We start from the raw sequence: 14,169 nt of genomic DNA on the forward strand, positions 1-14,169 counted from the left end.
AAGCCAGGAGAGGAGAAAAAACCCTTTCACAGTCCAGTTTCCCCTCGTATAGGCTATTTTTTGCCGGTCTTATCCTTCATAGTCTCGGGGATGATGAAAAAAAAGAAAAAAACAGAATTGAGTCTCTGCAGTCTTAAACGTCCAAATCCAAGAAAAGAAAGAGGTGGGAAAAACATGAAGTCCACCATCATCACCTCGCGTAATTTATAGCCGGTCTTGTCCACCATATAGTCCTCGGCGAAAAACAAATACGTCTCTTTAATTTTAATGGTCCGAAACTCGAGGAAAACAAGGATGAAGAAAAAAAAAAAAGGAAGCCTTCCAAACTTCAGCTTCACCTCGCTGTATAGGCTATAGGCCTATTGCTTGCCTATTCATATTATGAAGGTACTGCCATGTCCTTGATAAAATGGTAATTGGTATGATTATGAGTATCATTCAATGTTCTACACATACTGTAACACTGTAACATGCACACACGCATGTACACACCTCACACCCATGCACACAGTTTGTTTACCTTATTGGGGAGGACCAATAATTATTGAGAAACAGTACAGCGCCCCAAAGGATAGTCAATTATAAATGATTATAAATATCAATTATCACACACACACACACACACACACACACACACACACACACACACACACACACACACACGCACACGCACACGCACACACACACCGCAACATAGGCTATATCAGGCTCTCTGGGCTGATCTCTTTTCTGCATTGCATGGACAAATCATGCAAATATACCAAAGCCTTATGCAAATAAACTGCACTCACCCCAACTCTTGGACCTCTCCATTTTAACCATTTCCAAGCCAAGTGACACTTGGAGTACCCCTTCTTACCAGTGAGTCGGATGACTTTCTAAGCAAACATTCGATTGCACACACTTGTAGCCAGTGCAAATAGCAGGCATTGTACATTTGTCCAGTGTGGTATGTAAATAAGTTGCCTTTGTATTTCCACATATCCAACACAGCAATTATCAATCAATACGATTTTCTTTTTAAAAGGCAGTGAGGAGCCAAGCACCACAAAACAATCGATACAAACGAAAACTCCTTGTGACCTTGAGAACATTGCATCATATTATCCTCCCAGAAAAGACAAAAAAAGTCTGGCACAACACAGTTTACGTAGTCTACTGTACTGGCAAGCAGATATTCGACACTGAGGGGAAATAGAGTTCCAGAAGTAGAAGGGACACGTGGAGGTCTCAGGAGACCGAGACAGCTGCAGTGGCCCCAATCAATGCTGTTATCTAATAGGGGGAGAAGGAGGAGGAGGAGGAGGTGGAGGAGGTGGAGGAGGAGGAGGTGGAGGAGGAGGAGGAGGAGAGCATCAAAGACAGCAGCATTTGACCTGTGAATCAGAAGTGTATGAACTCCAAATCATCCTATTTTCTCTGTCTTTTCTTATGTATTTTAGTCTGTCTCTTAATTTGTCCGCCTTCCAGACTGCAAACACACACACAGACACACACACACGCACGCACGCACACATACACCCCCCCACACACACATACACCCCCCCCCACACACACACACCCCCAACACACACACACATGCACACACACACACACACACACGTTCTACCTTTTGCATAAGCATACACACACACATTGACCTGAAACCAGACCTGAACCGCATACACACACAAAACCCCCCCACCCCCCACACACATACACAAACACACATACTTGCTTGCACAGCCAAACTCCATCAAAATAATCCCAACACACATCACGCACAAACATTTTTTGAAACGCCAGGCTGGTGCAGGCCGTCTTTCATATTCCTGGATAGCAAGCTGCAGACAAAATAAATATAGCACTAAAAACTGTAGTGTCAATAAACACTTAGTTGAATTCAACACTTACAGTGTTGTTTCCACTTTCAAAGTGTTGATTTAACATTGCAGAAATGCACTGTACTCTACATGGGTAGCGCTGCGGGAAGAGAAGGAGGCGTATGTCAACATCTCCTCTTACTGTATTCCAGGGTTTCTCAAATATCTCAGGCCCAACTTCCACCCACCCAACTCTGAGAAAAACATTATAAATCCAATTCATGACAAGAGAAAAAGTGATTGAGTATACTCTCACAGCCATCACCCTCACAGTATTCAGTCTACTATACAGTGCCCTCTCTTAATATCTCACCCCAATCCCCATTCCCTTTTACATTCTAATGATTTAAAAACAACTTATCACCCGGTGAGCAGGGGGAACGTCTTGTGATTGGCTGAGCAGGTGTCCTTTATTCCCCGGTAGCAGGACACCTATGATGACTTGGCGAAGCGAACAGCCCTTCGGCTGCACCGTCGGGCTGTTAGAACTCTCCGCCTCGTCCATTATTTCCCTTGATATCGGGACACCTCGTTGGCCGCTATTCCATACATTTGTTCCACTGCCACAACACAGAATGGATTTTCCAGGCATACTCAAATGTTGTAAAATACGGATGGAGATGGCACAGACAAAGGACAAGTTCAGTCAGAACAGTGAGCTGTGTGCAGGGCCGCGTTATCCTATGGTGCAACCGGTGCTGCAGCACCGGGCCCCGCCACTAGAGGGGGCCCCGGACGTCGTGAGATCAGAGAGATTGGAAAATATGAAACGATATTTTGAGACAATCAATTGTACTTTTGACGCATTTCGCCATCCGTAGGCAAGCAGAGGCGCATATGCATATCTTGTCACCAGGCTAGACAGGCAGCTTGGGCCCCCCCAAGACTGTAGCTGGGGAACAGTAGTGGCGATTTGTTACAAGTGTTCTTTCTTTTTAATTTTCGCTTGGCCCCCCTACTGAGCCTAGAATCGCCTCTGCATGCACGCAGGAATCGGAGGTCGGAACTTATCATTTCAGTCAGATGCTTCTGGTTGTGTGCCACCAGTGAAAACGGTGGTCAATAATTTTATAGTTTGATGATGGGCTACTGTCTAAAAAAGATGTGAGAAACTCGGCGTCAGCACTTGCTTCAGATTGTACGGATAAACTTCAGCCCGGCATGGATTAACGCATTGAAGAGAAGGTTGGCAACGTTATCCATTTTTGTAATGTCAGTGTTATAATCGCTTTTTGTAATAATTGTTGCATAGCGATCATGGACTTGTGCAATCATGTAGGCCTAAGCTAAGCTAGGGTGACCAGACGTCCGGTTTTCCCCGGACATATCCTACTTTTGAGACCTAAAAAAATGTCCGGGATTTTGTTGGACTGCCTGAAATATAGACCTAATTCATCTGCACTGTAATTTTCACTCCGTTCCATTTGACTCCACTCCAGGTTTCTCTCTACCGTTCACAAATTAGTCACGCCCTTCTCATCAAATCTAGCCACTTCGCACCATGTGTCCGAAAGAAGTAGCCTAGGGGACTAGCCAGTGCGCCCCATGGTTACAAGCGAAAGCGCATCTGTCCACCGGTTTCACGGACTGCAATGCCGATAGAAACGCAAATGCACGTTCGCGGTGGAGTTGAAAAAAAAATTCCGCGTGTGAAGCCACCTTGTCACAAGACTTAGCCTAAAAATTCTTTCATGATCTGACATTTCCAAGTTATTTGCAAAAGCAATTTCTCGGAGCTAGAAGGACTCATTCCTGAGTTAAGAAATTAAGCTTCTTCATCATCAGCTTCTTCTTCTGTCTATTGCCTTTGCAGTTATTGATAACGCTGTATGGGTTATCTTATTAATGGTAGGTAACACTCCAGTTTCTCCAGTTTCTGCTGCAGTGCCCATTGCTAATCTCTGAGCACCATGCCACTACAAATAGCCTATCTAAATAGGCCTAATGGATGACAGTGGAGGGGTAAATTGTGAGGTGTCTTATAAACATTAAGCCTAAAATGTAGCCTAATAGAACTCCATTATCAATTCAGTTGAAAACCACAAATGTTGTGTGTTTTATATATAGTTTCCAATGTTATATAGCCTAATGCTGTTCATCTTTGTGGGGAATGGCTGAGATGGGCCTACATGATGGTTAATCTATTTTTAAAAACCTAATGCAGAAATTAAAATAGGCCTATGCAATTGAGCTGCATTGTTATGCTGTTAAGCTACTCCAATATAGGTGTTAGGCCTACTATCTAGGATTGTAACAAAGGCACACTCTGCATCATATGATCACACAAATTATGTGATAGGCCTAGGCGTAACTGAAGAGATTTTAATTGTCATTTATGGTAGACAAATGAATGTGCATGCCAAAAAGTTGGAGTGGCTTTTAAACAAATGACCATTTTGGATGCGTTGATAGGCCTACTATCATACCTCATACCCATATATACTTTCATACCTGTAGAAACACAGATACACCGATGACCCCCCCCCCCCCCCCTTTTTACAAATCCAAATCTGGTCACCCTAAGCTAAGCAAGCAGAGCACAGCACACCAACCTAACTTTATCTTATTCTATTGTTAAAACATGGGGAAATAAATCACGCACCCAACTGCATTCGCGAAACAAAAGTCTTGCATGGCTGTGTGGTGTGGTGCTGGGCAGTGCTATGATGGTAGGGACACTGCGGCATCTCCCCGTGTGAGAGAATGCAATTACAGCTGTGTCTTTACAGAGAGTCAAGCCATATGCTGTGGACCAGCAAGTGCACGAACACCCAGAGCCCCATAGGACAGGAAGGCATGGGGACAACATGCACATCAAACCAGGGGTGGACTGGGGTGAGGGACCATGGGAGAATGCAGGGTACAAAAAGAGTAGAGAGGTGGGGAGCAGGGCAGAACGAAGACAGAGAGCGAGAGAGAGAGAAGGTGTGGAGAGTTGAAGCAAAATGTGTGAGGAAAGGAGAGAGAAAAATGGAGAGAGAAAAAGGAAAAAGGTAAAGAGAGAGAAAGAAAAAAGAGAGAGAGAGAGAGAGAGAGAGAGACAGACAGAGAGGATGAGGTGTTTCAGAACAGAGAGCAAAAAAGAGAGTGAATGTGAGAGAGTGGAAAAATAAAGAGGTAAGAAAGAGGTAAAAAAAATACAACACAGCAAGAAATGTGAGTGAGTCTGCGAGTGGAGGAAGAGAAAAAGCATGAGTTAGTGGAAAAAAGAAAACAGACTGCCATCTCTTGAGCTTGTGTGGAGCAGCTGCTTCTGCTTCACTGGATGATGATTTCTTTGCAAGTGACTGCAAAGGTCTGTACAAAGCAGCATGCTGTACGCTTGAACAGATGTAAAAGTGTGTGTATCATGATGTGTGTTCTCCGAACATATGCTCTAACAAGTGATTGCACGCATATTCGCATGTGTAGGTGGAAGAATGTGTCATTTATGAAAAACAATATGTCACTCTCATCTCATTGCCAATTTTCCCTTTTCAACACCTATTTCAGATGTGTAAAATTGAGGAGGTGGAGTGAAAGCAATCTGGTGGTTTTCATATTCATATTAGTAATAGTTCAGTGAACTGGAAAGCAGTTTCAGGCCCCCGATTGTCATGGTTTCCCAAGAATGGACGCAAATGCAGATCTTCCATGGCAAACTTGATTTAATTATAAACTCAGGAACAAAACAAACACGGCACAATGGCCAAAATCGTGAATTGTGAAATCAGAACAGAAACTGGCATAGCATACAGCTCTACAAAACAACATCAAGAATCTGCACATGGTGAATGAAAGTTCAGGTTTAAATACAGCAACAGGTGGAACATGTGATCAGGGTGATTGCTTGATTGCAGGTGCACGTGATAATTGAGTCACAGTCTTAGTACTCTGGTGAGGCCGGGCGCTGATTGGTTGATTGGTTGAGGGAATTAGCGGATGATTGACTGGATTGTCTGAGATGATGAGGGAATTGTCTTGACGGAGGCAACGGTGTTGTTGCCAGGTTTGTCACAGTACCCCCCCTCTGAGGCACGGCTCCAGCCGTGCGAAGCGAGCGAAGGGGGTGACGACCTCTCGGGCGAGGTGCTGGTCTGTCAGGATGAGACTGGTGGAATTCTGAAATGAGAGTACGGTCTAGGATGTCGGAAGAGGGGACCCAGCTCTGGTCTTCAGGCCCATACCCCTCCCAGTCCACCAGGTACTGCATGCGACCTTGACGGCGTCTGGAATCCAGGAGCGCCCTCACCTGGTAGGCAGGGGAACCATCGATCTCCAGCGCCGGTGGTGGCGTACCACCAGGGACCGCATCAGCCATGGGACCCGGAATCACCGGCCTAAGGAGGGAGACATGGAAAGATGGAGAGACACGGTAGTTAGCAGGGAGTTGGAGCGTGTACGTGACTGGGTTTACCCTCCGGATCACCTTGAATGGGCCCACAAATCGAGGGCTGAGTTTCCGACAGGGCAGCTTCAGTTTCAAGTTCCTGGTGGAAAGCCAGACTCTGTCGCCAGGCTGATACTCAGGGGTATCCCCACGGCGACGGTCAGAGTGGAGTTTTTGCTGACGGACTGCTCTGCTGATTTGGAGGTGGGTCAGCTCCCAGACCCGCTCAGCTCGGCGGAACCAATCATCAATGACAGGGATGTCAGACTTGGTGGGATCCCAGGGACAGAGAGGTGGTTGGTATCCTAGAACACATTGAAACGGGGTTAGTTTTGTTGTTGAATGGATTAGTGAGTTTTGAGCATACTCAGCCCATGGGAGGAACTCTGCCCAGTCATTCTGGCGGCGGTGACAGTATGTTCTCAGGAACCGTCCGAGGTTTTGGATTGCCCTCTCAGCTTGACCATTAGCTTCAGGATGGTAGCCAGAGGTGAGGCTCACAGTGACTCCCAATTTCTTCATGAAAGCCCTCCACACCTGGGAGGTAAATTGGGGCCCCCGGTCCGAGACTATGTCCTCAGGAATTCCGTAGTGTCGGAAAACCTGACTGAAGAGGGCTTCAGCGACCTGGAGAGCAGTGGGCATACTTGTGAATGGGATGAAGCGGTTAGATTTGGAGAACCTATCCACCACAACGAGTATGACCGTATAGCCCTTAGATGGTGGCAGGTCAGAAAGGAAGTCTATGGCTAGGTGTGACCAGGGACGATTCGGAGTAGGCAAGGGCATGAGCTTTCCTGGCGGAAGACAACGTGGACTCTTGGTGGTTGTACAGATTGAGCAAGATTTGACATACCTCTGGACATCATGTGCTATGGAGGGCCACCAGTACTTCCTGGAGATGAGTTCCATGCTCTTCTCAATCCCTGGATGTCCCGAAGCCAAGGAGGTGTGAGACCAGACGATGACCCTGTCACGAACAGTGGAAGGCACATACATTTTGTCAGGTGGGCAAGTAGCAGGAGTTGGCTCACCTCTTTGTTCTCGTCGGATGTCTGCGTCAATTTTCCAGAGGACCGGAGCAACAATGATTGAGGGTGGAAGGATGGGCTTCAGGACTGGGGAAGGCTCAGAGATGGTGTGTATTCGAGACAAGGCATCAGCCTTGCCGTTCTTGGATCCAGGTCTGTAGGTTATTGTGAAATCGAATCTGGAGAAGAATAGAGACCACCTGGCCTGTCTTGCATTGAGCCTCTTTGCAGCTTGGATGTACTCCAGATTTCGATGATCAGTGATGACAACAAATGGTTCTTTGGCACCCTCAAGCCAATGTCTCCATTGCTCAAGGGCCATCTTCACCGCCAGCAACTCCCGATTTCCCACATCGTAATTGCGTTCGGCCGGAGACAATCTGTGTGAGTAGAAGGCACACGGGTGCAGCTTTGGTGGTTCACCTTGACGCTGGGACAACACTGCTCCTACTCCCACATCTGAGGCATCCACTTCGACCACAAATTGTTTGGTAGGATCAGGAAACTTCAGAATCGGTGCTGTGGTGAAGCGTTGCTTGAGTGCAGTAAAGGCATCCTGAGCTGCGTCGGTCCACTGGAGGCTGCGTGGCTTGCCTTTTAGGAGAGCAGTGAGGGGGGCAGCAACTGAGCTGAAGGACCGGATAAACCGGCGATAGAAATTGGCGAATCCAAGGAAGCGCTGCAACTCCTTGATGTTCTTTGGGGCAGGCCACTGGGTGACAGCTTCAACCTTCTGGTCCTCCATCCGAGCACCATCTGGGCCGATCACATATCCGAGGAAGGAGATGGTGGTCTGGTGGAAGAGGCACTTTTCAAGCTTTACATATAACTGGTGCTGTAGGAGGCGTGCGAGTACCTGTCTGACATGTAGGTAATGTTGAGCTAGTGTGGTGGAATATATTAAAATATCGTCAATGTAGGCTACAACATATTTCCCAATCATATCTCTGAGAATGTCATTGACAAAAGACTGGAAGACAGACGGTGCATTTACCAGACCGTAGCTCATCACCAGATACTCGTAGTGGCCAGTACTTGTGCTGAAGGCGGTCTTCCACTCATCTCCCTCTCGGATACGAACCAGGTTGTAGGCACTCCGTAGGTCCAGTTTGGTGTAGTAGCATGCCCCTCTAAGCTGCTCGATGGCGGAAGGTACTAGTGGGAGTGGGTACCTGTATTTCACAGTGATGGCATTGAGGCCCCGATAATCGATGCAGGGCCGCAACCCACCATCTTTTTTCTCCACAAAGAAGAAGCCCGATGCAGCCGGCGAGGTGGACGGACGGATAAAACCCTGTTGCAGTGCCTCTTGGACGTACTCCTCCATGGCTTGGGTTTCCATTGGAGACAATGGATACACACGGCTACGTGGAGGCGAAGTACCTGGCAGGAGGTTGATTGCACAATCCCAGGGACGATGAGGAGGAAGGTGAGTTGCCCTGGTCTTGGAGAAGACAGCATCCAGGTCCATGTATTGGTTGGGGATTTCCGGAATCATAGCCGAGTCTGGGCTCTCTATGGAGGTGGAGGCACAAGGGTATTTCAGACAATGAATTTGACAAAAAGGTGACCAAGAATGTATGTTACCTCCTTTCCAAGAGACTACGGGGTCATGGGTTTGAAGCCACGGGAGACCAAGGACTACTGGGTGCTGCATGGATGGTAGGACAAGGAAGTTGATTGATTCATGATGCACAGAGTAGACAGTCAGCTGTACCATTGAGGTGATTTGTGAGATGGTGCCATTACCAACGGGTCCTCCGTCTAGGGCCTGGATGGATACTGGTGGTGAGAGAGTGTTGAGGGGCAGTTGAAGGGCCTCAGCCACGGTTGGTGTGACGAAATTGCCTGCTGCTCCTGAATCTAACAAGGCTGAGAAAGAGAAACATCTTTCACCGAAGCGTACAGTCACAGGAACAAGGAAGGGCTTGGAGGATAAAGAAGGTGGAGGTAGCTTTACCTTGTGTGGATTGGCAGGCTGGGGGCGTCTCACTCCAGGCTGAGGGCGCTTTGGACAGAGCTCAACTTGGTGAGTAGGGTCCCCACAGTACAGACAGAGGCCAAGGTCAATTCTGCGGCGGCGTTCTTGGGGAGTGAGACGTGCAGATCCCACTTGCATCGGTTCAGGGTCAGGGTCTTGCTGGTAAGTAGGTAGTGATAATGGTAGTGGGGAAGCACGTTTGCCTCTCCTGCAGAAGGTAGTCAAGGTTGATGGACAGGTTGATGAGGGCATCCAGAGTCAGCTCCTGGTCACGACAAGCAAGTTCCATTCGCACATCCTCCCTCAATCCTCTGCGGTATAGTGCAATGAGGGCTTTATCGTTCCAACCACTTGCTGCTGCCAGGGTGCGGAACTGTAGGGCGTATTCTGCTGCAGTCCCGGTGCCTTGAGAAAGCTTGAGCAGTCTCTCACTCCGCTCCTTGCCATCAATGGGATGTTCAAAAACTGCACGGAAGAGAGCAATGAAGCGATCATAGGAAGTGGTTACATCACCTCCTTCTCTCCAGACAGCTGTTGCCCAGTCTAAGGCCTTTCCCTTCAGGCGAGTGATGACGGCTGCCACCTTGGATTGGTCTGGCATCTGTGGATGGTGAGCGAGGTACAGGTTACACTGAAGAAGAAAACCTTCGCAACCATTGGGCTCTCCACCGTAGGCTTCAGGCAACTTCACAGCTGAGGCAGGGTGACCTGGCAGGGCGAGGTAACCAGGAAGGGCAGGTTGAACTTCAGCCGGGGCAGGTTAAGCTTGAGCCGGGGCAGGTTGAGCTGGATCTCGGGCAGGTTGAGCTTGAGCCAGGGCAGGTGGCACAGGAGGGCTGGGAGTTGATGCAACACTCGCGGAAGAAAGGTGTCGAATAACCTCATCCATGGCGTTTCCCAGTTTGGAGATTTGTCGCTGTTGTCCTTCTACCGTGGCACTAAGCGAGGCTACAGAGGTCGCCAGCAGTTGGAGTGGAGGTATGGGCATCTCCTCAGATGAATTGGGTGGCAGTGGATAGCTTGCTGCGTCCATAAGGTTGGCAGATTCTTCTGTCATGGTTTCCCAAGAATGGACGCAAATGCAGATCTTCCACGGCAAACTTGATTTAATTATAAACTCAGGAACAAAACAAACACGGCACAATGGCCAAAATTGTGAATCGTGAAATCAGAACAGAAACTGGCATAGCATACGGCTCTACAAAACAACATCAAGAATCTGCACATGGTGAATGAAAGTTCAGGTTTAAATACAGCAACAGGTGGAACATGTGATCAGGGTGATTGCTTGATTGCAGGTGCACGTGATATTTGAGTCACAGTCTTAGTACTCTGGTGAGGCCGGGCGCTGATTGGTTGATTGGTTGAGGGAATTAGCGGATGATTGACTGGATTGTCTGAGATGATGAGGGAATTGTCTTGACGGAGGCAACGGTGTTGTTGCCAGGTTTGTCACACTGATCTCCTCTGGCAAGGTAAGAGTGGACATTACAGTTTATCCATTTAACCTTGATTAGTTCAATTCAGTATAAGTAGCCTACGTATATGATAGCATATGAGCGTATGGTGTGTGGGGGGTACGTGCACAGTTTACATATAAGAACATATTTCATGTCGATACAGGTATATCCAATTAAAAAAAATGTTTAAAAATGAGATGTTAACCAATGGCTGCACAGTACATCCCGGGGTATACACGTTACCTCTGTTGCTGGGCAAAGAGAGGTCAGGGCAAGGAGGGTACCAATGACCTTTGAGAGCACCAGACTGGTTGGATGATGTCAAGGCTGACACGATGGTGTTCACTCACCGTTCTACCCTTGTACTGTTATGTTAATGGAAATATGCAAATAGGAGCAAAATTCAAGGTCTCCCTTATGCCCTCGTGCCATATAGAATTTTGTTTCAGAGAGGCTACCTACTTCCAACAGACCTCCCACTTCCAAGAGCATTTTTTTGATTATGTATATATGGGAAAAAGTGAATTAGTGAATTGGGAAGTCAGGATACTCTGTTGTGACTTTGACCCAAGGACATGATGCATGGTGTCACTCATTGCCTTTAAAGTGTTTATGAAACGAAAACAAACGGTCATTCCCATTAAAGCCTTGTTTTTTCTGATAGCATCGATGAGACTTTGAACCCAATCATCCTGGAGGAACTTGTGAAAATGGCAACTCAAAGTGTGAATTCTGTGAAATTTGGTGTGACTAATGAGCTGGGCTGTGACATCAAAGAGGTGAGTCCCTGGTTTGCTAGTATGGCGATGTGAGAAAACAACACACATTTGATGGACCCACATCTTATAAAGGAACCAAAATTCTGATACAAACATCAGCGTGTCGAAAAACCACACATCCAACCTCATGAGAAAAAAAAACAGCAGCACAAATCTATTTCAGAGGCACTGATACATCTGCAGAAAGTGACATGTCTGACAGGCGAAGTGACGATTGTTGACATAGCCTGACAGTTCTTATGTTTATGGTTACGGTTGCTAAGGGCGCTTTGCCATGACCCAAAGATGACATGGCGTGTGTATTTGTTGACAAATGGGGGGCATTTTGATTCAATTGCGCGATATAGTGTGATTGAAATGCATGTAGGCTACATGCAAAAATATCATCAACTAGAGAAAAAACGGAGGTATTAGGCTGTTGGAAAAACACCCTATATAGCCTGAGTCCTCAGCATATTTTTAGCGTTTATCATTATTATTATTTTTTGTGCTCAAAGTCACAGCCGTTGCGTGTCCCTCAGCCTGACTCTGAGGACGAGGTGTGTCCAAACGTCAGCCACACATGCACCACAATACTAAAAACAAACAATCAACGCTTCAAAGTAGGCCTACGCTATGTGCATCTCCGTTTATTCGCTAAGCAGTAGCAGGACTTTTTCTAGGATTTTTTTGCCATCAGGGAGCATCATGGCAGGTTACAGGGGGTGAAGGGCGGTGTTCCCCCCCATGAATGAGAAATTAATTAGGGGCGCTCAAATATATATATATAAAAATAAAAGTATGAGGGTGCACCCACGGAGGTATGAGGGTGGAGCGCCCCTATTTCCCCGTTCAGAAAAAGCCCTGAGTAGCCCAGTCTGTGAGTTGGCTGTCCTCGACCGAGAGCACCACGCTGGTGCGCGGATATCCTCCCAAAACCAATATATTGACCAGTTGAATGGCAATCAACAAAAAGTGCATATTCCGAGAGCATTCGCAACGGTTTGGCATGTAATGTGCATTACCCTTTCCTGAAAACAACATACAAAGCAGATGGACAAGGTAAAACAGGGGCAGTTTCAGCGATGTCAATTGTTGGAACTGCTTGAGGCAATAGCATTCTCTTCAGTCCAACCATGCCCGCGACCTCCACATTTGTGGTGAAGCACAAGGGGTGGAAATGTGCCGAGCACAACAGTGACCAACAGCTTGCTTCAAAACCACGCATTGGATCCACAGTGCCCTAGCTTGATTTAGCCTTCTCCTTGTTGGCCACAGTTTCCATCATTCTTCACAGAAGGGAACTTGTGCAAAGATATTCCTTCTGTCAAGTAGCCATTTTTGCAGCTGGCACCGTTCGGCTCTCCAGCAACACAATGCTTGACACTGCGCTTTGTTTTGGTACTAGCCGCCATTGATCTGAACAAGGTGGAATGAGGTGAACTCACCCCTTCTATGTCACGCATATCATTTGCATAAAATTTGCATGTCACCAAAAAAACACTTTTTGGGAACGTTTTAACATGACTTTTAGGACAAAATATCACCCAGACAATATCCCATTTTATTCACAAGGCTTAGAACTTTCAGAATCTGTCCTGGAAATGGTCAAATTCCTTTACTTTGTTTTCGTTTCATAAACTCTTTAACCTTGGACCACTACTTGTGAAGACTATGCCAATTGTGTTAACATTAAATACTACAGTACATATTTTGGAATTTATTTGTGAAAGAGTGAGTTTTCTGATGTGAAATCAATCAACATACAAGAGCAATTAGAGGTAGAAGCCTGACCTCCTGATCAACACTAGATGCACATCATGCTCAGAGCCGTATATAAATCTTACATCATATGTATTCAGTGATGTTTGTTTGGAGTCCCCAGAAGATGCTGACCAGTAGCGGAACAATTGCACACAGGGCCCCAGGGCAAGACACTTATAGGGCCTCCTATACAGCTTGCTAAGCTCACAATAGGGCCCCCACCACCAATACGGGAGGGCCCTGGGCCCAGGGGCAAGTGCCCTGCTTGCCCTCCCTATAACTCCGCCAATGATGCTGACGGACTGACTGACAGAGGCCTGGTAACAATATTCTGTTGACAATGGCAACCATTTCTGTTTTTGAACACGTAAAAAACTACTCGGAAGCCAACCTTCACTGCAAATGGAATACAAGGGATGGGGTCATCTGTATTCCCAGACACTATACCAACACTACTTCCCATTTGGCCTTACATTACTGTACATCTCTGTTTACTCTCTACAGGAGCAAATTATTGAGCAAGCATAATGCTATGGTGTAAGTGACACACACACCCAAACAAACACGCGCCAGCAGCCACCTTGGTGGACAAGTGACAAATGCGTAGCAAATTACTCCCCGGAATGCCAAATTAGTCTCACAGACAAAATTGTAATCTCGTCAGAGCTTGGGGCAGTCCAGGCAGCCTTTGATCGTCTATGCCATCTTAATGGCAGTGGTAACCAAGTGATATCTTCAGAAATAAAAATATACTCAAAACACAAAAGATTTCTGCATCCCATTTTCATACTTTAGTGCGTGGACATCTCCAAACTTCCCTCTTTTCTCTTATTTTCCTCGACCTCTTTTCACATCATTCGTTCTCGTATTTAGGCTACTCCCTTTTGTGTCACACAGAAACTTTTTTTGATGTTTGTTGTACACTGGCACAAAAAGGCACTTCA

The 14,169-nt window shown here is 46.7% G+C and overlaps 1 protein-coding gene across 1 annotated transcript; it reads right to left on the minus strand.

Annotated features, from left to right (window-relative positions):
• Positions 1-5,621: 5,621 nt before the first annotated feature.
• Positions 5,622-8,786, minus strand: LOC134441546 (chromobox protein homolog 7-like). The gene is made up of 2 exons (XM_063191906.1): positions 8,646-8,786; positions 5,622-6,181 (listed from the first exon to the last, which is right to left on the minus strand). Exon 2 carries the CDS (start codon positions 6,160-6,162, stop codon positions 5,728-5,730), a length of 435 nt encoding a protein of 144 aa, XP_063047976.1. The 5' UTR covers positions 6,163-6,181; positions 8,646-8,786; the 3' UTR covers positions 5,622-5,727.
• Positions 8,787-14,169: the final 5,383 nt, after the last annotated feature.

Source organism: Engraulis encrasicolus, chromosome 24 (genome assembly GCF_034702125.1).
Source record: "Engraulis encrasicolus isolate BLACKSEA-1 chromosome 24, IST_EnEncr_1.0, whole genome shotgun sequence".
In the NCBI taxonomy this organism is placed as follows: Eukaryota; Metazoa; Chordata; class Actinopteri; order Clupeiformes; family Engraulidae; genus Engraulis; species Engraulis encrasicolus.

What these genes read in the sequence shown, in the direction of transcription:
- LOC134441546 (XM_063191906.1), bottom strand. Translation starts at nt 6,162, where the DNA reads ATGGCTGATGCGGTCCCTGGTGGTACGCCACCACCGGCGCTGGAGATC.